We start from the raw sequence: 26,019 nt of genomic DNA, 5'->3' as shown, positions 1-26,019 counted from the left end.
ACTCCAGCTTCAGTTTATCTGTGGTTTTAAAGTTATCAAGCAGCCAGAAAAGCCTTACCTGCTTCCTGACACCCAACTTTACTTTAAACATAAGGACATATCTTAGGGCATATAAAATGGACACAAAGCCCTTTACTCCAAAAGTGAACTAAAAGCTTATCCTTAGAATAATCAGTCAAGTAAAAGAATATAAGGGTAATAGCCTATCTTGTTTTAAGTAGGGGAAAGAAAATGTAGATAGGAAAGTTTGAGAGCACAGGAAACTATTTGGACAATTAAGGGTAAATAGGCAGATGCTGGAAACAAACTTTGGCCAGCCCATTTGCCTTTGACTCTGAACAGGGGAAAAGATGTGTGGTAGTTTTGGAACATTGTTCTTTGTATAACATACCAACAAGTTATTAAAAAAAATAGTCATCTTAAAGGAACTGAAGTCTCAGATTATAAAACTGAAGTTTACTAAGACTTTTTTTTTTTCTGATTTCAAAGGAGCCAATATTGAAAGTTACAAATACTTAATGTTTAGTAGTTTTAACCTTTGGACCATTTTCCTGTATGTGGATATTAAAATATATTTGATGACACTTTATGGGTCTACTTAATACTAGCCAGAAATAGTAAGTGAGGACATATTTAAAGCCCTAATTCAAGGGGCGCCTGGGTGGCTCCGTCGGTTAAGCCTCTGACTTCAGCTCAGTTCATGATCTTGTGGTCCGTGGGTTCGAGCCCCGCGTTGGGCTCTGTGCTGACAGCTCAGAGCCTGGAGCCTGTTTCAGATTCTGGGTCTCCCTCTCTCTCTGATCCTCCCCCGTTCTTGGTCTGTCTCTGTCTCAAAAATAAATAAATGTTAAAAAAATTTTAAAAAAAGCCCTAATTCAAACTTCCAACACAATGGTTTCTTAGAGAGTAAATTTTATACATTTATAACAGAAAAATATAAATCACATTTAAGTTATATGGTAGAATTGGCAAATTCCTGCCTGGCCATATTTTGGCTTCTCAATTACCATTTTGAAAGCATGTTCTTGAATCATCTCTACTCCAAAAGCCCTACTTCACCTTTTAAGTACAGTTGACAAGTTTGATAAACTCTTAAGTACTCAATATGAATTTTGTTCTATTTTATAGTCACCTGAGTCTATTACTTTCACAAAATTTCTTCATTTGTTAATATTCATAGGAACTGAAAAATCTTTACTACTTTTTAAATGTTAACTGTTTAGAATCTTGCTTTAAAATTCAGGCTCCACATCCAAGTGTCCTCATTTGTCTTTGCTACAGAACCAGATTCTGTGCTTTACAGTTAACACAGATGTGGCACAAGAGTTCTTGCATGTTACCCCAATGCAGTTCTAGAAAATCCAAAATTCTGTTTTCCCAGATCAATTTTAAGAATCCAGGAGAAGTTGGCATTGCCTGATTTTAGCCACTAGGTGGTGATAACGCAAAGATCCAAGTTTGTGACATTCTGAAGACAACCAGCAAGTTAGAGGCAAAATTAATTAGTGTTTACACTATTGACAGGAATACAAAGGCTAAATGGGAGGCAGTGAAGTAAAGTTCTCCTTATGTATTTCAGCCTGGCTTTGCCTCTGTGCAGTAGGCAGGATAACCCAGTGCTTCTCAAGCTATCTGTGGTAAAGGGCTGGCTTTTTATTTTCAGACTGTGGCAGTGCCTATAGTTTTGAAAAAGACAATAAAAGTGAAGTCCTTGACAAATGAAATAAAAACACATACAAAAATACAAGCCCCATTTTTTTATTAGATTCAACAAAAACAAAATTACTTTAAAAGAAGTTTCCCACCAGTATCTGTGCTTGACCAGTAACCTGCGGTGTTAGTAACTTATGGTACAGGCATGGGTCTGAGGACTACACTGACAATGAAACCTTGCTTGGTCATGTATCCCATCCAGTCAGAACTGGTTCAAGATGTGGCTCCATTACCAATAGCAGGGTAGCCCTGGAAAGGTCATTTAGACTTTCTAAGCCCCAATTTACTCATTTGATCAGGTAAATAATACCTGTGTTTAGGCTTTGTAGGAGAACTCAATGTACTAACCTCTCAGGAGACACTCAAATGTTGGTAGAAACTGAACAACATAGTTTACATATTAAACAGATGGTCTCTGCTTCATCATCTTACTGACTGGCCTTTTTTCCATGAATAGACAGTGTTCAGTTGGTCATTAGGCATTTAAAGGACCCTGAAACCTTGTTTGATGGCCCTAAATGGAAGCACAGCTACTTGGAGACCCTTGACAAAGACCTGTCCCCTGAGAAGTGTACCCTCCTACTGAGCTGGCACCTCTACTAGGGTGGAAGGACTACATGAAGCAGTAAAGGAGTCATATGGTGCCTATTCACCCAGACGTGTCTGCAGTCAAATACTTCCATGTCCCAATGTGCATAAACAACTGCAGAAGCATTAAAGCTGTCAGCTCAAAGTTTAGATTATTACTATAAAACCCAGGAAAGGTTGGCATGTAAACTACATTAAGCCAGATCAAAGACGGCAGTTTGTTCTTTGATTCATCATTGTAGCTACCGTTTTCTGTAACTTTCCTATGCCAAACATACATGGCTTCAATTTTTACAACAATCCTGACGGATGACTCCTCTTAGAGATAAGGATACTAAGGTTCAGAAATGCTAAGCTGCCTACATCACAAAATGCCAGTTACTGGCTAGTTCTAAAATGCTAGCTAGGAACTTGTGCTCTTTAACACTTTTTACCACATCTGGAAGCAAAACCACTCCAGCCGTGGTATCCAAATTAGTCTTTAAGTAAAAGAAAAAAATCAAACTACTAGACCTGGTCCCCAAAGTCACAAAAGTTGCAAAGTCAGTCTAAACCATCAAAAAGTACTTAAATGAAAAAGTGTAACTGTACCAGAGAAAAGTAGCCCCCACCATGAAAATGTCACTGAGGGTATTTTTAAATCTGGGCACACCATATCCACAATTAAAAAATATGGGGTCCAAAGATCCTATGTATCTGATATGAACTGTAATTCATTTTAACAAAGCCTTGGAGTTTGAAATCAAGATCACCTAATGGGCTCACTTAGGCTAATGCAATGAGAGTTTCAGCTCCTCTCCAAAAAAGGTCCTGAGATGATATGCTGCAGTTCTGCCCAAGTACATTCTACCTTTCTGCTCCAAGGAAGAAGGGCCTAAGAAAATCCATGAATGTAAAACCACTACCTCAAAAACATATATGCTGGTGATAGGAGAAAAAAAAAAAAAAGCAGAAGAATTAAAATTTTATAAACCAGAGAGTGTGTCGTTTCTGTTAGGTAAAGGGATTTCTTCATATGTTATTTTAATAAAAGGGAATTTCATAGGTAAAAACCAATATTCAAAATTATAAAACAAATAGAACTGTCTGTGTATAATCACTGCATCAAAAATTTGCAAGAAACTGAACAGAAATTCTTTAGTTGATGAATGTGGTTTGAAGGGGTAATAAAACCTTTTTACGGCTAAAGCAAGAGTCTGATTTCCTGTTGGCCCAAAAATAGACGTTTCATTTCCCAAATAAGTAGGCTCTCCACTGTAAAGAAATATTCTTGTGTAGTTGGTTTCTATCTTCTTGAACTCTGCTCCAAGTTCAGCCAACTTGTTATATGTCCTTAACACAAATTTGGAACAGTCGTAGGATTCAAACCATGTCTCCGCCCCCTTTTCTGGGCTGGCCTGGACGGTCCATGTCTCATAATAAATCCCTGTTTCATTGTCCCATTTTACCCACTTTGCCATCTTGTTAAATGTGTTTCCTAGTTAAAAAAAAAAAAAAAATTCCTATGTGAACATCAAAGCCAATCATTAGTCTTATGTCAAATGTTCTAACCTGATTAAGGTCATGAATAAATAATATTATTAAATTATTAAATTATTTGTAATATCAGTTCCAAACCTGTACTCACAATAGGAATCCAAGCTTAGCCAATTTTTATTCCATTTTTCAAAGCACAAGGTATTTCTGAATTGTAAACCTTAGATATAATAGGGGTATCAAGTCTTACATACCAATTCTGTAATCATTTAAGCTATAAAAGCAAAATCATACACATGCAGAAGCCCTCTTTACCCCACCCAACAAATCTTGGATTCAAAGGTAAAGAAAGAAAACAAGGAAAAATTGTGGATAGAGGGAAAAGAGAGTGGAGCAAAGGCAGTGTAAGAATGGAGGAGGGTGAAACGCAGAGCTTTTCTGTCACAAGGCATTGCGTGTGTACAGTACGAACGGCAGCCAGAGGAACAGCTACTTTAGAAGGCTGGCCTACTAATGTTACAAGAGAAAGTACCATACCCTGTCCACCCCGAATACCTGGTATTTCCTTTTTCTTTTTGTACTTGCAACTGTTCGGATTCTGCTCACAACCTTCCCACTAACCATACAAATTCTTCCAATGAATCAACTTAAACTGGAAATGTTTTCGGCCACGTTCGTGGCCTATTACAGACTCCGGAACAGCTCACGCTCTCCTACGACCTTGTACCCGACCAAAGGAATCTCTCCAAATGTTAACAAAACACTATACTTTGCGTGGTTACAACCTCATCTGGGCATTTACAGTGCCTAATAAAGCTTCACTACAGCATTTCAATTTGTCACCATATATGTGAACCTTTCTTAAGTGCTCCAACTTGAGTCCATGAAATCAATATTTCATGTCCTATAAAATGAATACAGCGGCTGCCTTTATCAATTTTTTAGAATTAAAACTATGGAATAATATAAAGCTTGTTTTCTTTTTGTTGTTGTTGTTGTTTATTTTTGAGAAAAAGAGACAGCATGAGCAGTTGAGGGGCAGAGAAAGAGGGAGAGAGGGAGACCAGAACCCAAAGCAGGCTCCAGGATCTGAGCTGTCAGCACAGAGCCTGATGTGGGGCTCGAACCACAAGATCGTGACCTGAGCTAAAGTCAGTCGCTTAACAGATGGAGCCACCCAGGCACCCTTAAAGCTTGTTTTCTTAGAACTGGGTATACTGTTCTTAGTGTTCTTCAACCTTGAAAAGTTACTGCTGTAATTAAGAGAATACTTCAAAACACTATTCTGTAACATGAGAAAATGTCAATGAACACGATTAATCACAAAGCAGACGGAAAACTTGAAAGATTTAAGTACTAGCATATTAGTACTATTTTACATGAAATAGTGATCACTTGTTCATATCATATACTGATGTCAGAAGGAAGAGTTTTCAGATAATGAAATAGGTGGACAAGGAGAAAAGAGCAATGTGAACTGGCTTGGGATGAAAAAAAAAAGTATCACACTGAGCACTGTTAAAAGAGAAACGGGCTTTGATATTGCTTGGGATGGTTGGGGCATATTAATTAGAAAGAAGGAAGGAAGATTAGAAAACAGCATGGTGTAGAGTTAAAAGATCCCCAGATTACATTTAAGACACAATTCTATTCCTGGTTCTACATCCAGATCTGTGACTGGCAAGTCATGCTACCTGGCTGACCCTCAAATCCTTATTTTTAAAAGGAAGAAGAGTGTTTTCTCCTCCCCACTGAGCTGTGAGATAACATGCTCCAAAATGCTTTGTAAAGGGCTATCCAAGTGGAAAGCTTGATAACTTCCTCAAGATCTATGGCTCACTGAATAATTCTTATCACAAACAGTACTTTCATTTCAGATATTTCCATTTTCTTGGAGAACAACAATTATAATGCAGAGCTCTCTAAATCATATGGGCAAGCTCCCTACCTCCAGAATGCAATGGCAGTCTCATCCCTGTTCTACACATGACGTAATGAGTCAAAGTAAAAATATGACCCAAGGTCACATACCAGTTTCTGATAAAAGTTCTGAACTCCTTTCTTCAGCATTAACCAACAATGCAACACATGCAGCAAAATTCTAAGTGTTTCAGCAACTTTCCAATACATCCAAAAGAACAGAAAATCTCAAAGATAAAGTATTTTGATTGCTCAAGGAGCCTCAAATGCTAAGACTGTATGTGTTTTGGGAAGCAATGTAGAGAAGTAGTTAAGAAAATGGCCAATAAAGCTTCACTGCCAGAGTTAGGGTCCCACCTACTTCTTGGTTGTGTGATTTTAACCACTTTGTGCCTCACTTTAGCCATCTGTAAAATGAGGGAAATAACCGTAACTATCTCAGGGGGTTGTTGTGATGATAAATGACATGATATAGGTAAAGCACTCGGAACACTGCTGGACCCAGAGTAAGTCCCCATGAGTGGTAGCTGTTATTATTTCTTGACATAAAAACATTTTGTCATCACTCAAAGTCTTTTTCCAGATACATTTAACAGGTCCTTTGATCAAATATTTTCACAGGCATTTTGTGGATTTTCTTCCACATGTTTATTTAGAAAGTCCAATTCAATTGCAGAAAACATTTTACCATTTCATTTTTTACTATGGAATAGAGGAGATACACTACTCATCACCTAAAGGTGACGTTTTGCAGGGAGCCTGGGTGGCTCAGTCAGTTGAGCATCCAACTTCGGCTCAGATCATGATCTTGCAGTCTGTGAGTTCAAGCCCCACATCGGGCTCTGTTGACAGTTCAGAGCCTGGAGCCTGCTTCAGATTCTGTATCTCCCTCTCTCTCTGCCCCTCCCCTTCTCACGCTCGCTCTCTCTCTCTCTCAAAAATAAATAAACATTAAAAAAAGAAAACTAAAGGTAACGTTTTGCATGAGTAATAGTTTGGATCAAACCTACTGCTTCCAGAAGTACATTTTGTAAACTGACCTCTAAAGAGTAGAACATGACTGAAATGCCTCAAGGAAAGCAATTTTTTTCATTTGGATATCGATGTAATCATCAAACAAATGCCGTATTTTTGAAACTTACCTGATATAGTTGCTACTTGAACTAATGTCCCATTTGCCTTCCAGTGAATATCATCAATTCCTTCAAAAAAGCATGCAGCTCCTTGATTACACCAGAAAGGGGCATTCATTTCAGGTCGGAGATGGGGAAATGTGCAATTTCCAAGTTGGAAAAGTTCGTACCATTCCATTGTGTAGTTCTGGCCAGTTAAAGTACTCTTGAATCCAATGGCATCATGCATAATTTTCTGTGTAAAGACCATACATGTATGAAAGCATCTGTGAAGTAGCCACTGGTCCAGGAGCCAGATGGGAGAAAACGTAATATGTCACAACTGGACATCAAGTAGAACGACTCAGCTGTTCCTCTTCCATGTTGCTATTCTTGTGTCCACTCTGTGGCTCCTCCAATTCCAGGCCCTCTTCCACTCTGGTTTTGACCATTGCTGCTTATCTCAGATATGCTATATGGACACACTCTTAATTTCTTTCCACTTTAAAATGGGTTGGAGAAGCTCCATGCCACAGGCTCAGGAAGTCTACATGCTTCACAGGGTGACAGAGGCTCAACTGGTGAGCTAAGCTAGGAAAATGTGTATAGCAGGGACTGGAAATGAAGTGTCTCCTGCCTGCCTTGCCCGTTCCGCTGGGCCTCCTCCTTTCTTACCTGCCAGGAGCTAGGTCCAGGAGTTGGGTATGGATTCAGATTATTAAAAAAGGATTAAAGCAACTGCATTTGTTACTGTCAGAATCACAAAACACGATAATATTTTTTGACTACTCATTTTAAATATGCCAAGAGGAACAGCAATTATACATGATCTAAAATCAGCCCTTTGAACAGCGATTATTCCCTCAAATCCACTTAATAAATAATTTAATTAACCAAAGTTACAAGATCAAGATGCAGGCTTACCAGGTGTCCCAGGAGATTCCCATATTTAAATTCCCATACTGGGGCTTGTAACCGAAAGACTTCAATGACATCATCATCTTTCATAATTGGGATAGGTGAGCCGGTTGGACAGAAAGTGTATTTAGCTTGACAATAAGGATCTGGTTCTGGGCGGAAGGAAAAGCGTCTAATAAAGAAAAAAGAAACCACAAACTTAGATTCCAACAGGAATTTGGTTCTTCTTGCACATTTTAGAATCCAGATTTTAGTATCACCATCAATAACACTTTCAGAGAAAACATTCAAAGGTTATAGTGTTTAAACATTTTGCTATTCTGTCAACAACTCCTCCGACGAAGTCTTTAATAGCAAATGATATATTATAAGCACTTTGATAAAGGCATGCTTCTCTGTTATCTGCTCTCATTGTGAGAATTTTGAACACAGGGGCCATACCTTAGAATGTCTATAGATCCACATTTATTTATAGACAAACATTCACTGAATAAAGGAATATTTTTCAAATGACATTTAATTTCATAAACAGTCCACATGTTAAGATTATTTCAAAATAATTATTAAATAGAATATATTTTCTATTTTCTTTTTTTAATGTTTATTAATGTTTATTTATTTTTAAGACAGAGAGAGACAGAAGCACGAGCAGGGGAGGGGCAGAGAGACAGGGAGACACAGAATCTGAAGCTGGCTCCAGGCTCTGAGCTGTCAACACAGAGTCTGACGGGGGCTCGAACTCATCACCTGTGAGATCATGACTTGAGCTGAAGTCAGATGCTTAAGCGATTGAGCCACCACCCAGGCGCCCCACTATATTTTCTATTTTCTAAAGAATTAACCAACAGGGGGTGCCTGGGTGGCTCAGTTAAGTGTCTGATTCTTTTTTTTTTTAATGTTTGTTTACATTTGAGAGAGAGAGAGGAGAACGAACAGGGGAGGGGCAGAGAGAGGGAGACATAGAACTTGATGTGGGTTCCAGGCTCAGTGCTATCAGCACAGTGCTATCAGCACAGAGCCTGAAGTGGGGCTCGAACTCACAAACCATGAGATCACGACCTGAGTCAAAGTCGAATGCTTAGCTGACTGAGCCACCCAGGCGCCCCAAGTGTCTGATTCTTGATTTCAGCTCAGGTATGATCTCATAGTTCCTGGGTTTGAGCCCCATGTCTGACTCTGCATTGAGAGTGCAGAGCCTTCTTGGGATTCTCTCTTTCCCTGAAAATAAATAAACATAAAAAAAAATTAACTGACAGGAGTGTCCTTCTATTTGCTAGATGGAATGCTGCCCAATTCGTGAATCATTTAATAAAGCCAATTAGAGTTTAAAATAAAAAAAAAATTTGGGGCACCTGGGTGGCTCAGTTGGTTAAGTGTCCAACTTTGGCTCAGGTCATGATCTTGCAGTTTGTGGGTTTGAGCCCTGTGTCTGTGTTGACAGCTTGAAGCCTGGAGCCTGATTCAGATTCTGTGTCTCCCTCTCTTTCTCTGCCCCTCCCCTGCTCTCTCTGTCTCTCAAAAATGAATGAACGTTAAAAAAAAAAAATAGCCAGCGATCAATAGATATTTACTAAGGATCTACTATATGTAGGACACTATAGTAGGAAGGAGGGAAACAAAATTAAAATGACGTTCCCTTTCTCAAGGACATTTAGGTGGGGACTGGGAAGACATTAAATAAGTAGTATGGCGCAGTGTGGTGAGTGCTAAAGAAATATACAAAGTCCTATGGGCACAAAAAAGAGAGAAATCACTTTTACCTGATGTGGAATGGGTGGGAGTGAGAAGAGCAAAGAAAGGGATGAAGATCTGGCTTAGGCTTTTAAAACACTTTCGACGGTTAGGACATAAAAGGGACAATATTAAGGCTTAGAAGACAGTAGGTAAATAATGCTGGAATTCAGGCTTCAAGGTAGGAGAGACAGGCAGGGGCTGTCATTTTGCCCTGATGCAGTGTGAACCGCACCACGGGACTCCTACAGCCGGTGAGGGCTGAGCCCAGGAGTGAGCTTAAAGGATTTTAAGTAGCAGACCTGATATGACTGAATTTGCTATGAAACAAACCTTATTTGTATGAGTTACAGGAGAGCGGTGAGAGAAGCGAAATTAAGGCAGAGGTCAATTAGGAGGTTACAGCAATAATGTAACAAGAAGAGAAGGCCCCCAGAGAGAGCCATGGCAGTAAGACGAGAGGAGGGACTACTGCTGAAGTCGGCTCAACAGACACTGGTCACCTTCCATATTTGGCAAGAGAAAGACGGAAGAAAGAAAGACACTGCTTCTATCTATCTTCTAGGCACCACGGATCTCTAAAATTTTAGGCAGATCTATTTTTTTACAATCTTAACACATCAACAAAAAATTCTATTTTAAGAAGTTAATATCTTGATGTTAGCCAAGAGTATTAACAACCCCCCAATGTTTATGAAACTTACACATACTTCCTTGTTTTTATAGATGCTCAACGGGTTGTTTAAACACGTAACTATTTAGTTTTCACTTGCTTGAAGCAAAATCTTTTAGGTCAAAGGTAATTTCAAAAGCATAACTTAATAAAGTTAAATTTTATTATATTCAGTTGAGAAGACTAAATGGGGACAGGTACTTAATACTTGAAACTTTAATAGAAACCCTAAGGTATCGTCAATACCTTGCCCTAACTATAAATCAAGTAGTTTTGCATTTACAATCTCTTCCTTATTTTACTGAACATTTAATTTTACTTCTTATGAACGTTTTATTAACTTTTTCTTTTCAAGAAAACCCAAACTTCTCTTTTCATATATATCAAGCAAAACAAGGAAGTGGTGCAAAGCATTCCAGTGAACAGAATACACTCCTATCCTCGCTTGACAATAGCTGACATTTATTAGATTTAATCCTCTAACAAGCCTGGGGGAAATGCTGTTACCGTTCCTACTTTCTTTAAAAAAAAAAATTTTTTTTTAATGTTTATTTATTTTTGAAGGAGAGAGAGACAGAGTGTGAGCCAGGGAGGGGCAGAGAGAGAGGGAGACACAGAATCTGAAGCAGGCTCCAGGCTCTGGGCTGTCAGCACAGAGTCCCCACGCGCAGGGCTTGAACTCACAGACCCTGATATCATGACCTGAACCAAAATCGGGCGCCTGAGGACTGAGCCATCAAGGCGTCCCATCCATTCCTACTTTCTAGGGCAGGTCACATGGGCACAGAGACACTGAATCACGTTGCCAATTTCAAAAGCTGGTGCTGGTGGTGCCTGATTCGACTGGAACCCAGAACTCATTCCTGACCACTAGGTTATCCTGCCTCCCCGCTCACTATTTTGTCATCCGAAATAGCCGTGTTTTCAAAATCTGTTGGCCTTTCGCCTGATGTTAGCAGCGTGTTTTCTTTCTGTTTAGCCACCTGAACATCTAAGGCCGTGTAGATACTCTTCTAGGTCAAAGGCTCCAATCAGCTCCACAGGTGTGCAGTCTCTGTCCTCGTCTTAAGACCAGACTGAAAACGGGGGACACACGAGGTCACCAACCCTTCCGGTGAGCCCCAGACAAAGGGAGCGGGGAATTCCCAGGACGCGTGACTTTTACGGCTAAAAATGGAAATTCCCAGAGAACCAAGACCAGTAGGTCATGTTGTATATTGTGCCAATGGGTACGTACTCATGATAACTAATGACATGCATGACGTCAAGTAATAAGCACGATATTCAAAGTCTCCTCTAACCATTCAAAGAGTTGATCACTTGCGTCTAAAAGTCACTCAAATAAAATTACATTACTCCCGTTTCTTCCATGACTCCGGCCTGCCCTGAGCCTAAGCCACCTAGAAAGCAGTTCAAGTGTCCCAAGAGGAAGAAAGGGCCTGGGCGACGCGCAGCGAACAGCTCAACTCGGTCCTCCACCGCGCCGCCTCCGCCTCCCGACCCCGGCACCGCGCCCCGCCAGTGCGCGCGTCCGCCCCGCCACGCCCGCGCGCCGCGCGCACTCACTTGTAGGGCACGGGCCACTGGCGCCGGGAGGAGCCCGCGGCGGCCAACGCCAGCCACAGCAGCCCCAGGGCCCAGCGCCAAAGCGCGCACCCCGGGGCCGCGCCCGCGGGCTTCTGCCCCGCGGCCCCCCGGCCAGCGCTCCCCGCCTGCGCCATGTGGCGTCTCCCGGTGCTTCCGGCGCCTCCCGAGCCCGGCGACGCGAAGGGCCCGCGAGCTGAGCATGCGCACGGAACCCCGCCCCCCCCCCCCCCCCCCGCGAGCCTTGTGAACCCTGGACTGGGCCACTTTGGTCGGCCTGGTCCCGCCCTCTCCCTGACCGGAGACTGGGGCGCGGGGCGCCGGCCTGGGGGTGAGACACTGGAGCCCTGCAGTGCAGCCATTTCCCCTGCCCTCAGCAGACCGTGCCGCGGCGCTGGGGCCCGGCACCCTGGCGCACTCCATCCGCGCCGTGGGGCCTCCTTTTTCTGAAACTGACTCAGAATGCCTTGTTCTTCTGGCCCCGCGTCTGTGTAGAGATCACCGCGTGTTTGGAGCTGTTTTCTGACCTCTGCGCAGTAACTACCAGCCAAACCAAACCAAACCAAGAAACCAATCCAACTTTGGGCTCTTCCTTTGGCTTCTCTAGCACGGAACTCTTACCCTGCCACACAGGGCCCAGACTAGGTGACAACAAACATTTGAGTATAAGAATCATTATTTGGAGGTGGTGGTGCAGTGAGGAAGACAATAATGGAGGAATGACTGGTCCTCCCCCCCCTCCCCCCCCTCAGTCTTAAGCCAGTGAGAACAATGGCCAGCACTTACTATATATAGCCCATAATACTACTCTAAATGCTTTAATTTATTTATTTTGAGAGAGAGCATGTGCAAGCAGGAGAGGGGCAAAGAGAGGAAAGAGAATTCCAAACAGGCTCCACGCTGTCAGCACAGAGCCCAATGCAGGACTTCCTCTCACAAACCGGGAAATCATGACCTGAGCCGAAATCAAGAGTCAGATGCTTAACCAACTGAGCCACCCAGGTACCCCTAAATGCTCTGTAATGCCCTCGGCCCCTTATCCCCAGATGGTCGTCCTTGTTGGGCTCTACCACGTGAACAGAGGAGAAGATTCTGCATTACCCTTTCTTTGGCCTTTCATCCACTTGAAGACAATGGGATCAACTGCCTTGTTTCTGGTGAGATATTTGTGGCCTGTCATACTTTCATACAAAGATACTGACTTATGTCTATAAGTAGTGCATTAAAAGTGTAATAACTTATAGTCACGTTTTTTTTTTTTTTTTTTTTACAAGAGAGCAGCATGCCTTCACTCACAACATGAGTGAACCCTCATGGTATTTGTAAGCATAATGGAATAAGTGAGGTGGCTGCAGTGGCCATAGGTGACCACCAATGACCCTTGCTGGGGATGGCAGGAGCGTGGGGTGCTTCCCTAAGCATACAAGGTTTTCTGAGGGCTGATGGGAATTAGTTCTCCCCTAACCCTCCCTGCACCCTCGCACCCCATCCCCCCCCACCTTTGACCACTTGCTGCACTGGGTTGAGGAATTCTGTGGAGATCCAAGCAGGGCACCATTTTAACACCCATTTATCTAAGTGTTTAGGTGGCTCCAATCCTAGCTCTCCTCCATATACCATGGCCCAGTTCAAAATCACCTAGCCTAAACTAAGCCTCTCCTAAAGACCCACAAAAAGTGAGGGCGTGGGGACACATCCTAGCTATAACAGCTGAAATTCCAATTTGAAGGGCACCAGGGCATTCCCACTGGGCATGTACTTGAACATGGCTTAAAACTGAGACACCTCTCCAGAGTAACAATTTACAAATAATGGAACACGCTAGAGGGCCACAGTGGAGCTTCCCATCCTACTCAAGACTTCCCAGAGCTGCAGAAACAAGCTTCAAGTTGACCACGGTCAGTGGTGGGGATCTCCTCTCTTGGGACTGCAGTCTCTTCATTCCGTGAGCAGTGGGCTCTAATGGCAAGAAAGCAGTTCCTCAAATTAGCCCTAAATCAGCCTCTCACTAGCTCCCATCTGCTGTGGTGTGGTTCTGCCTTCTGTTCCTTTTGGCTATGACCCCAGCACCCCAGGCTAAAGATGCTTGTAGACTATTGTTGCCTGATCCCTCATTGTGCAGTTCATGATTTTTAATCTTTGAAGATTTCATCAAAAAATAGGTTGAATTTTAATCCAATTTTTTCCCTCTGGGTCCTTGCTCAGTTAGCTTAAGAACACTCAGAACATTACTGTAGTCTGATAAAATCATGTTTATCAACCATTGAACTGTTGCACACCAGCGGAACTGTATGGCATCTTCTTAAAGGAAAAAATAGAGTTATAGAATTCTGGGGCAGGGTAGAGTTAGGTGAAATTTAAGTTTTCATCTTCACTTCCACCTTAGGCAGGTGGATCTGATTAATTTCACAAAGCAACAGCAAGCCAGTCTGTTTTCCGGAATTATTGGTTTAAAAACCAATCCACATTTTTTTTTGCATCTTTCTTGACCTTCAGAATGTTTTAAGGGTTTTTTTTTTCTTCTTCTCTTTTTACTAATAATGGGTTGTATCTGTGCTTAGAATCTCTCCCATAGAGGGGCGCCTGGGTGGCGCAGTCGCTTAAGCGTCCGACTTCAGCCAGGTCACCATCTCGCGGTCTGTGAGTTCGAGCCCCGCGTCGGGCTCTGGGCTGATGGCTCGGAGCCTGGAGCCTGTTTCCGATTCTGTGTCTCCCTCTCTCTCTGCCCCTCCCCCGTTCATGCTCTGTCTCTCTCTGTCCCAAAAATAAATAAACGTTGAAAAAAAAAAATTAAAAAAAAAAAAAAAAAGAATCTCTCCCATAGAGAGATCTATCCCACAGACAGGAGATATTGCTCAATTTTGTAAAACCAAAACTACAGGGAAGAGAGAATGTTTAGAATATTAATATATATTTTAATCAAATACAAAGTTTAATAACAGGAAGCTAAGACATAGTCATACACTTTCTAGTCTTTTTTTTAAATAAAGTTTCTCTCTTTTTTTTTTATTTGAGAGAGAGTGTGAGAGTGTGTAAGCATGGAAAGGGGCAGAGGGAGAGAGAGAGAATCTTAAGCAGACTCCACGCTCATGCAGGGCTCAATCCCTCGACTCTGGGATCATGACCTGAGCCAAAATCAAAAGTTGGATGCTCAACCGACTGAGCCACCCGGGCACCCATATGCTTTCAGGTCTTAATGATGCCTTCTCAGAAAGCCAAGGGACGTTTGACTCAGACCAGTCTTGTCCAGTTCCTGGAGAAGTACACCTGCAAGTTTTGAGGTGGGGTAGAAGTCAGTGAAGAAGGTAGGACACCAAGGCCCCCTAGTATATAGGTGCCCACCCTGAGCTTCCTTCCTTGCTTCCAAATCCTCATGGCTCCCCAGATCAGCGCCCATGCAGGATCCAACAGTTGGGGAAAGAGGAACGGTTTCTGATGGCAGACTGGGGGTGTCAATCCAGAGCTTGGTTGGGCTGGATGTGTGAAGGTGGGTCAAGCAAGGGCTTCCAAATGGTCTACTTTGGGCTGTTGGCATTTAAACCCTTGAGATTTTAACTCAGAGCCCTGAGTTTGTGAGTTTTATTTTCCATTTGCTTTAGATCAGTCATTGCTAACCCTGCAAATGATGGAAGATTTTAAGGAGATTTTAAGACATACCACCATCCAAGATGGTGCTTCATTCCCAGAAATTTCCATGTACCTGTTCTGTTTGGGCCTCAAGTTGCCCAAGTGATTCTAATACGCAGCCAGGGTTGAGAATCCCTGCTTTAGAAAGATTTTAAAGCTAAATTTAATCAACCCTCCTATGGTTTTGAGCCCTATATGTTCCTATCTATAAAATTGGAACCTCTCTTATATCTCTTTAAAAATTGTGTACTCTTGAACAACATGGGTTTGAACTGCGTGGGACCACTTATATGCAGAATTTTTTCAAATAAATACAATACAGTACTGTTAATGTATTTTCTCTTATGATGTTCTTAACATTTTCTTTTCTCCTAGTTTACTATATTGTTAGAGTGCAGTATATAATATATATAACATACAAAATATGTATTAATTGACAGTTTATGTTATCAGTAAGGTTTTTGGTCAACAGTAGTCTATTAGTAGTTAAGTTTTTGGGGAGTCAGAAGTTATACACAAAATTTTTTTAATGTTTATTTATTTTTGAGAGACAGAGAGACAGAGTGCAAGTGGGGGGGGGGGGGTGGGCAGAGAGAGAGGGAGACACAGAATCCAAAGCAAGCTCCAGGCTCTGAGCTGTCAGCACAGAGCCCGATGCGGGGTTTGAACTCACAAACTGTGAGATCATGACCCAAGCCAAAGTCAGAGGCCCAACTGACTGAGCCACCCAGGTGCCCCTATACACAAAATTTTTAAGAATGTTTATTTATTTATTTTAAGAGAGAGTGCACATATGTAAGCAGGGGAGGTGCAGGGAGGGAGAGAGAGAATCCCAAGCAGGCTCTGTGCCATCAGTACGGAGCTGGGTGCAGAACTCAGTCCCATGAACTGTGAAATCATGACCTGAGCTGAAATCAGGAGTCAGATGCTTAACTGCATGAACCATCCAAGTGCCCCAATAGATGAATTTTTGACTGCATAGGAGGTCAGTGTCCCTAACTCCTGTATTGTTCAAGGGTAAACTGTATACACACACACACACACACACACACACACACACACACACACACACATTTCTGTATGTGTGTAGATAGATAGATAGATGTATTTGGAAAGCAACCTGTTTCTGTTCTACTTTCTTTCTAGAAGCTAATTTATAGCTCTTTTTTTCCCCTCTAGAAGTCCCCTGCAGTTTCTTTCTTGTGGCTGATATTTGTAGTTGGTGTTGGCCCTGAAGGCATACGGAATTACTTAGTGGTTTTCTGACTTTCCTTCCTGGTTTATTTAGGCTCTAAGATTGATTTGCTTGATTGTTTTCAAAGAGGCAATGACATCATTTGTTTTTATTTCTATTTTTGAAGGTGAAGCTATTTGCTCCTAATGCTGAGCAGATGTACATTGTTAATCACTTGAAAGGGAGCCCAACAGAAGAGAAGAGAAATGTACCAAAGGAAAGTGCCAGAAGAGCCCATGGGGGCCTACAAGATTTGGCAGACCTGAACTCCAGCAAGCTTGAAGCTGCCATTACACCGGTGAGTTAGCTGAAAGCTGTTGAGGCCAACTGTTCATTTTAATTAATGTTCACTGACTCTAAACCCTCTTCCAGCAAAAGCTGCACAGATTCAGCTGCCATTTTGAAGCCTCTGTGCCAGGAGGTAGGTCATGGTTCTCAAACTTTGCTGCACATGAAAGTCACTTGGAAAGCCTTTAAACAGTCTCAGTGCCTGGGTCACATCTCAGACCAGTTACATCAGACTTTCTGGGGGTGGAAACAGATGTCAGTGCTTTTTGATGCTTTACAGGTTCTTCCACTGTGTAGCAACGATTGAGAACCAGTGCTCTATCAAGAATGACCAGTGGTTCCCAGACTTGGCTGCACCTGGAATCACCTGGTAGGCTTTAAAACCACCAATGCCTGTGTCCTCCCTCCCAAAATTTCGGAAGTTTTAAGGTTCCTAGGTGATTCTCATATGCAGACAAATTTGGGATCCACTGCACTAGAACGGCATATCTCTAAGTTTAATTGGTAGGTGATTCACCTGGAGATCTTGTTACAGTGCAGATTCTTATTCAGCTCTCAGGTGACAGGTGGCATGTGGCATGCAGCCCACATTTTGAGGCCTCAAGACTCTGGAAATCACAGTGGAGGGTTGCCTGTTTCTAGACCTTTTCAGCACAGTGATCACTTTATAGATAGGTGACCTGCCTATCTACATGCCTGTACATATGGATGTATACCTACCTTTTAAAATAAATGATTGGGGCACCTGGGTGGCTCAGTCGGTTGGGCGTCCGACTTCGGCTCAGGTCATGATCTCACACTCCGTGAGTCTGAGCCCCGCGTCGGGCTCTGGGCTGATGCCTCGGAGCCTGGAGCCTGCTTCGGATTCTGTGTCTCCCTCTCTCTCTCTGCCCCTCCCCTGCTCATGCTCTGTCTCTCTCTGTCTCAAAAATAAATAAAAACGTTTAAAAAATTTCTTTAAAAAATAAAATAAATATTGACTTACAAGTATAATTGTCTTAAGTATTTTTTTTCCTTTTATTTAATCCCCTCATAAGGAATTCAATGTTATATATTTATTTTTCAAACTAACCAGTTTTAGTTTAATTATATATATATGTATACATATATACATGTATGTATATATGTACATATACATATATACATACGTGTGTGTGTGTGTGTGTGTGTATATATATATACATATATATATATAATTTATTTATTTATTTTGAAAGAGGGAGAGAGCAGGGGAGGGGCAGAGAGAGAAAGAGGGAAAGAGAGAATCCCAAGCAGGCTCCTCACTGTTGGCGCAGAGAGCAACGTGGGGCTCAAACTCACGAACCGTGAGATCATGACCTGAGCCAGGAAATCAAGAGTCTGATGTTCAACCAACTGAGCCACCCAGGTGTCCCAAGTTGGTTTAGTTTGTTTAAACACTAACAATCAGTTTTATTTTAAGATTATTTTGTTTTTTTTAAATGTTTATTTATTTATTTTGAGAGAGAGCGTGCACACATGCACACATGGGGGTGGGGCAGAGAGAGAGGGAGAGAGAGAATCCCAAGCAGGCTCCACACTGCCATTGCAGAGCCTGATGCAGGGCTCCATCTCCCAAACTGTGAGATCATGACCTGAGCCGAAATCAAGAGTCAGACACTTCACTGACTCAGCCACCCAGGTGACCCTATTTTAAGAGTATTTTAAACATTCACAATATTGTTGAAATCTATGGAGGCAGTTAGGAGATGTCCCACAGTGAGAATCGGAAATCATCGTTTTAGGTAAGAAGTGTGCTGGGACACCTGGGTGGCTCATTCAGTTAAGTGTCCCATTTCAGCTCAGGTCATGACCTCACAGTTCGTGAGTTCAAGCCCTGCACTGTGCTCTGTGCTGACAGCACAGCGCCTGGAGCCTGCTTCAGATTCTGTGTCTCCCTCTCTCTGTGCCTCCTCTGCTCATTCTCTCTCTCTCTCTCAAAAATAAATAACATTTAAAAAAAGTGAGGGGGCACCTGGATGGCTCAGTTGGTTAAGCATCCGACTTTGGCTCAGGTCATGATCTTGTAGTTTGTGAGTTCGAGCCCCGCGTCGGGCTCTGTGCTGACAGCTCAAAGCCTGGAGCCTGCTTGGGATTCTGCGTCTCATTTTCTCTCTGCCCCTCCCCTACTTGTGCTCTGTCTCTCTCTGTCTCTCAAAAATAGGTAAATGTAAAAAAACAAAAGTGTGCCACTTGTGGATGCTTATACATATTTATCTGAGCAGGTTGCTTACTGCTATTTTACATATAAAGTATTCCAGATATCTGTTGCTATATGACAATTACCACTAAAATTTAGTGTCTTAATAATTTATTATCTTTCCTGGTTCTGTTGGTTGACTAGGCTTAGCTTGAGCTTTGCTTGAGGCCTCTCCTGCAGCTGCATGGTGGCTGGAGCTGCAGACATCTGAAGATTCAATCAGGCTCCAGTCTGATGCCTGAGTCGGGATTGGTTGGCTGTGCAGCCATCTGGCCATTCCATGTGGCAATCTTGGGCTTCTTTGTAACTTACAGACCTTGGGGTGTCTGAGCTTCTCACATGCAAGCTGGCATCCCCCAGAGCAAGCATTCCAAGAGACCCAGGCTTTCCTCTTCTGCTCTAGCCACAGATGTCCCTCAGAATCACTTATGCCACATTCTGTTGATCAAAAGGGAGACTAGGTTCAAAGAAAGGAGAATACCAAAAGGCACGAGTACCAGGAGGCGTGCATATTAGGGCACCATCTTTGAAGACTTTCTACATACTATATATATAACATAAATTAAAATATCTATTTACCAAATGCAGGGTGAGGGCAGTAAAGGAGATAATTTTATTTGAGTTGCTGGTGTCTTTTAGTTGTATTCTTTTTTCTTTCACTGCCAATAGGCATGCCCTGAGACAGTTTGTAAAGATGATTGCCCTTGAGGTCTGATGTTAAAATTAGTATTTTCACATCTAAAATGGTGTTACTTGTAAATCAATTTTTAAAAATTACTGTGATTTGAAAAAAAAGTATTTTATTCTAACACATGAAGATGCATTTTGTTTTTAGAAGAAATGAAATTACCCCAATGCTTTTTAAAAATACATAGTTCTATTTGTACCACGCTTGAAGTATTTAGCAAAAATTATTATCAACATGGGTATCCCAGCTTGTGTCTTCAGAATTTTACTGTTGATGCAAAATGGTGCTTATTATTTGGTTAATATAAACCCTCTATATCTGTAAAATCCATTTGCTACAGGGCTACATTGAAGCCATGTAAACTCCCTAATAATTGGGTTGGTGTTTTAGCATTTGGCATCAGCTCTTTACAAAAGGATCTCTGAGGGGCGCCTGGGTGGCTCGCTTGGTTGAGCATCTGACTCTGATTTTGGCTCTGGTCATGATCTCACGGTTCGTGGGACCAGGCTCTGTGCCGATCTTGGAGCCTGCTTGGGATTCTCTCTCTCCCCTGCTTATGCACGTGCGCGCGCTCTCTTTTTTCTCTCACTCTCAAAATAAATAAGTAAACTTAAAAAAATAAAAGTCAAAATGATCTCTGAACAACTTTGACAGATAGAGGTTGCAACTCTGACTTTGTAAAATGAAGTTAATGAATTAACTAGAGTCATTGTCAACCCCAGAGTCTTAAAGAAATGCTATTTTTCCTTTCTAATAACGTGTTATTGCTCTCATATACCTTAATTCTTTGCTTAAGAATTAATTGTTCATAGAACTACCGTACGACCCAGCAATTGCACTACTAGACATTTATCCAAGGGATACAGGTGTGCTGTTTGGAAGGGACACGTGCACCCCCATTTATAGCAGCACTATCAACAATAGCCAAAGTATGGAAAGAGCCCAAATATCCATTGATGGATGAATGGATAAAGAAGATGGGGTATATATATACAATGGAGTAGTACTTGGCAGCCAAAAAGAATGAAATCTTGCCATTTGCAACTACGTGGATGGAACTGGAGGGTATTATGCTAAGTGAAATTAGTCAGTCAGAGAAAGACAAAAATCATATGACTTCACTCATATGAGGACTTTAAGAGACAAAACAGATGAACATAAGGGAAGGGAAACAAAAATAATATAAAAACAGGGAGGGGGACACAACAGAAGAGACTCATAAATATGGAGAACAAACTGAGGGTTACTGGAGGGTTGTGGGAGGGGGATGGGCTAACTGGGTAAGGGGCACTAAGGAATCTAGTCCTGAAATCATTGTTGCAGTATATACTAACTAATTTGGATATAAATTTAAAAAATTAAAAATAATATTAAAAATAAATGAATAAAAATTACCAAAAAAAAGAATTAATTGTTCATAGGTTCTTCTTGTCAGCTGCCTCAAATAATCCTGGGTTCCTTGTCTTTGTAGGTGGTTTTGGGGTGGCCCAGAACTGCCCTGTCAACAGTTCTGTAAAGGACTCTTTCAGCCCTCCGCTGTGCCAAGATGCCTATCAGCGGGTGCTTCATTTCCAGTGTGCTGGCAGCTACAACCTTCCTGCTTGTGAAGTCACAGTGGGTCACGCTATTCAGTGTGGATGGAAGGGGAGAAAAGGATGAAAAGCTTACTGCTGGGTAAGCAGGCTCTACAGTGCTTTCCTATTTTCCTTCCTCCAGATGAATATAAATGTGACTACTTAACAAATCATCTTTCATTGTGGGGTTGCCATATTTGGTGATTGGCATTAGGGCAGGGGGGGGCGGACATGGTAAGGGACAGTGATTTAAGATGATGACACCAGATGGCTTTGAATCATAGGGAAAATATTCTTTCAACATATATTGGCTTTCTCTGTAAGAAGCAAATTTCAATGCAGCAATTCTCTTGTGTGATACCATTCAGCTGTATGGATCAAATTATACTTGCTTTATTATTTCCTATTGATCCTAGTACATACAGCCTTCATTTCTCTTACGAAGGGAATATTTAAATGAAGCCACGTGTCAGAACAGATACTTTATGTGCAGAGTGCCCGTGGGCTGTTGTTCCACACTGCAGCATTTGAGAGGCCAGTGCAAGCTAATCATTGTAACTCTCTTCACAGTCCTGCTGTCTGTTGCTGAAGAAGCATTTTCCTCCACTCCGTTGTCCCCTCTTCTGATAGGTTCGGTGATGCTGCTGGAGCCACGGCTGCACAGAAGCCTAGATGCAAACACGGCTGCGGGGGGCGGGGGTGTCCGAGCCGCACAGGTGCTGCCCCTCTGCACGAGCTTTTTGAAGGAATAGGAAGAATGGCTATTTTATAATGTTTTGTAATGGATTTGAAAAGTGATATTTTACTTATAATAATTAGAAGAAATTGTTCAAGTGAAAAGATTCAGCTCCAGCCAAATGAAGTACCCACTTTGTCACTTACTGATAGGAACTTTCAGTGTGATCTTGGCTCAAAGATTAAATAACCATCACTGAATCATTCAGAGATACATGGTTTCTAAACAAGCACGCTTTCATTTCTGTCTTTCGTTTTTTAAAGTCGGAAACAACACTCTCATGCCGTGTTTCAAACAGATGGGCGTTGGGCTGTTCCAAAGGCTTTTTCCTGAACCTCCAGTTTGGTTCCTGTACGGACACCAGCTGTAGCTGGGGTGGGTTGGATTATTTTTAATAATAACTGCAACAGAAAGCAGGGAGAATTTAAGTGAGATGCTCACCTCTGAATGTTGATTTCAGCATTTACAACTGAACTAGATGACTAATCTTCATGATTTCTGTGAAGGTATTCTGTTCTTTACGATTCAGATAAAGCCAGGACCCTTCTTAAAGTTACTGTGTATCATACATTCTTTTGACGTGTTCAGTGTTCAGCTGTCAGTCGCTGGGCACCCAGGCTTTAGCAGGAACCAGAGTAGCCTGTGCAACACTCCTCTGTTTTGGATGTCTTTTCAACGATCACTAGCTGTGAACTACCGCTATACTGTTTTGTGTGGGGTTTTTTTGTTGTTTTTTAATATGGGATAGGAGAAGAGAGGGAGAATGAAACAATTTCACCGAGTGATAAAAATCTGCAACACTGCTGGTAGATTTCGTATGATGGGAAGACACAACACGTGTGTGTGTACAGGGGCACACCTCTGCTGTAGGGAAAGTGGGGTATCTTATTGTGGCTTTGCACCCCCCCCCCCCCCCCCGTCTTCTGATCCCTGTAGCTTTGCTCTCTGCAGGGAAGTCCTTCCAGAATTGACAGGGAAGCTGCATTTCTACAGTGCCACAAATCTTTTAATGTCACAGGTCATGCTCCGGCCCAGAAGAGCTAGAAACTATGAAGTCCACTGAAGGAAGGTTCACATTCGCTCCGGGGAAGCATGAAGGAAGCACAGCCAGGCCGGAATAGGTATGGAGCACTTTCCTTGTCCTAGGTACTTGTTTTGCTGGGCTCTCTACTCATACTGGATTATAAGCTCATGATTGTAAAAGGTTCTTGAATATTCTATTGACTGCTTTATCACCTGCACTGAGAACATCCTCTGTTGTATTAGGCCCTTGATATGAATTTGTTGGTAATGAATGCCCACTAGCTACTCAGCTTCTCCAAAGAGATTCCCTCCATGAGCCATTACAGACCTTAAGGTGGGGTCGGAAGAGACTTATCTGATAACTTTTTTAGATAAAGGGTTGCAAGTAAAGTTGTTATAAAACATAATATATAAAATTTCTCTTTAAAGTCACATTTTCGTTTTCAGTGCCTGGGTTAAAATCACGACAGCTCTTTGGTCTGTGACAGCTTTAAGCCCCAGGGATACCAGTTTTAGTTAATACTGTGATGGAACACACAGCTCAAGTGCTACAGCGCAGAGACAATTCCTGGGGTGGAGGCAAAGTCCAGTTGGTCGTCATGTGTCTGTCCCCCACAAAGCCACACAAATAGGAAAGAAAGGCATTTTAGTCTGGGAAAAGTTGTGCAGAAAGGAGACCATAGGAGGCCATAAGCTGCTGCCTTTGGTTCATCTCGGCTGGCGTCTGGGAGCTTGGCACATACACACTCCCTGACTCATAAAACTGGTTCGCTTGGCCTAGGCTGTGCAGACATCGCTGTTCTCGCCTTCTTGGAGTTGGCGATTTTGATCGTTGCTGGGTGGAGGGGACCTACGTGACCAGACACTGTTAAAAGCCTTGGGTGCAGAGTCTCTTCCCAGGGCAGACACAGTGTACCGACTTCAGTGAATTTTTCACTCCTGGAGAGAGGAACACACTCACGTGTCTCCTCGCTGGTGGGAGGGGGCGTCACAAACCTCCAGACTCTGCCAGTGTCTTTTACTCCAGTTGACCCTGTCACGTAACCTTGCACTGTATAACCCTTAACCAGAGTGCAACTCTTTGCTGAGTTCCCAAAGTTCCTCTGGTGATCCCTGAGTGTGCGTGTGGTCTTGGGATCCCCAAAACATACATACTAGCCAGCACCAGGGCTCCTCAGGTGTGTCTGGTGACAGGAAGTTTGACTCAAGGCCTCGAATGTGTGCTGAGGATGCAGAAACACAGGGTGCTGGAATGAACCCCTTTCTGAGCTGGGGCCTTTGTCCCAGTCTTGAGTGGGCTTCCTCCCATGTTGTCTGGCCTGATCCACGTAGACGACTCATTTGCCTGGATACAGAGCCTATAACACAAAAGACTAAGCAGGATGCTTTGCTGCCACCCCCAAGGGAAGGGGAAAAGCCAGCATTTGCCACACTGCCTAGATAGCAGATCAGAGCGGTCCAGGCCCCCACCTTGGCCTTTGTCAGGGTGAGGAGACTCACAGGCTGTCCTTGTTCTCCAGCCTCATGGAAAGAAGAGACAAGAGGCTTGGCTTTACTCTCCCATTCCCTCAAAAGCTCTCTACCAGCACTCTGGCTAAAAAAATACCCTAGCTTTTGACTCTCCTAGAAAGGAACCGTCGATTTTTTTGTATGTGGTATGGTGGGGGCGGATGGTGCACAGGGCTGCCAGTGAAGAGGACCCTTATGCTCTCTCTACAGACCCACATTCCCTCATATTTTCTTCTGCCTTCAGTTAATTTGGTGTGCATAATAACCAATATCAAGGTCACCTTAGTGCTGTGGTCCCCTCAGGAGAGATCTTCCCCAACCCCTGCTTTTTGTCTGAAACATCCATCAAGGGTGTGTAAAGATAAACTGAGGCCTATTAATTTTTTTAAGAATTTATTTGAGCAAAAATTGATTTGAATCCTACAGCATGGAGCCTAGCAGATAGAAAGGAACTCCAAGGAGCTGTATAAGATGAGAGACTTTTATAGGTAGAAGGGAGCAGGAACAAGGAAGTTATATGAGACAAAATAGGTTATTGCAAGGTTACTTTTCTTTGGGGGATGGCGGGGGTCTATTAGGCATATTGGCTAACTGGTGCTGATCTGGCAATTTCTGAATGACCTGTTTGATATGATTCCATTTCTGGGAATGCTGAAACTGTAAGTATATATCATTTTACTGATGTGGGACTTAGCATAAGGACTCCGCTTGGGGTCTGTTGTCTTGTTTTTAACAGGGATTATCTGAGGATATTATTACTAGCCCTTAGATCTTGCCCCTAGAAATTTCTGGTGTATAAAGACGGGATAATTAAATTTTATCTGAAGGCCACAGTAGAAACTACGACTTTGATCTCCTGTTTTATTTACCATGTTCAGACAAATTAATTACAGTTACAGGATATGTCCTATGGAACAGCATAATACAAATGATACAGAGCCAGCCATAGAAAATTTACACACTTATAAGTACTGTTTTAGGTATAGCCTACAAATTCTGATATATGCGGTTTTGTTATTGGTAGGTTCTAGATGTTTTATAATTTTTGTGATCATTTCTTCTGTGACCCAAGTTATTTCAAGGAATTTTTATTTCTAAACATTTCATTCTTGTCTAATCTTTTTTTTTAATATGGAACTTAAATTTCATTGTGATTAGAGAAAATGATCCATATCTTCCAGTCCTTTAAAAAGTTTTTAAGACTTGCTTTATGGCTCAGTATATGGTCCTTTTTTGTAAATGTTCTGTGAGATTTTTATTTTTAATTTTCTTAAATGTTTTTTTTTGAGAGAGAGAGATAGAGCATGTGAGAGTGGGGGTATGCAGAGAGAGGGGGGAACAGAGGATCCAAAGCAAGCTCTGAACTGATAGCAGCGAGCACAATGCAGGGCTCGAACCCACAAACTG

The 26,019-nt window shown here is 42.2% G+C and overlaps 1 protein-coding gene and 1 long non-coding RNA gene across 6 annotated transcripts in view; one reads left to right on the top strand and one right to left on the bottom strand.

Moving 5' to 3' along the window:
- CLN5 (CLN5 intracellular trafficking protein) overlaps nucleotides 1-11,907 on the bottom strand; it is a 58,436-nt gene extending 46,529 nt beyond the window's left edge. For 2 of the 5 annotated variants that reach the window (XM_045054691.1, XR_006595816.1), the window contains exons 1-3: nucleotides 11,698-11,907; nucleotides 7,734-7,899; nucleotides 6,840-7,065 (exon numbers count right to left, since the gene is read on the bottom strand). In XM_045054691.1, the coding sequence (XP_044910626.1) occupies nucleotides 6,840-7,065; nucleotides 7,734-7,899; nucleotides 11,698-11,852 (547 nt within the window). In that variant the 5' untranslated portion in view covers nucleotides 11,853-11,907. Of the gene's footprint in view, nucleotides 1-1,742; nucleotides 3,779-6,839; nucleotides 7,066-7,733; nucleotides 7,900-11,697 lie in introns of those variants that run through there. The other 3 variants (XR_006595817.1, XR_006595818.1, XM_023252371.2) reach the window with 2 other exon arrangements.
- Nucleotides 11,908-11,949: 42 nt separating this feature from the next.
- The window catches only part of LOC123384532, a 43,520-nt gene continuing 29,450 nt past the window's right edge, over nucleotides 11,950-26,019 (top strand). The window contains exons 1-4 of the long non-coding RNA XR_006595740.1: nucleotides 11,950-12,872; nucleotides 16,704-16,874; nucleotides 21,242-21,444; nucleotides 23,099-23,201. This is a non-coding gene — a long non-coding RNA (uncharacterized LOC123384532). The remainder of the gene's footprint in view (nucleotides 12,873-16,703; nucleotides 16,875-21,241; nucleotides 21,445-23,098; nucleotides 23,202-26,019) is intronic.

This window comes from Felis catus, chromosome A1 (assembly GCF_018350175.1).
Source record: "Felis catus isolate Fca126 chromosome A1, F.catus_Fca126_mat1.0, whole genome shotgun sequence".
Taxonomy (NCBI): Eukaryota; Metazoa; Chordata; class Mammalia; order Carnivora; family Felidae; genus Felis; species Felis catus.
This window is presented reverse-complemented; position numbering and strand designations above follow the sequence as displayed.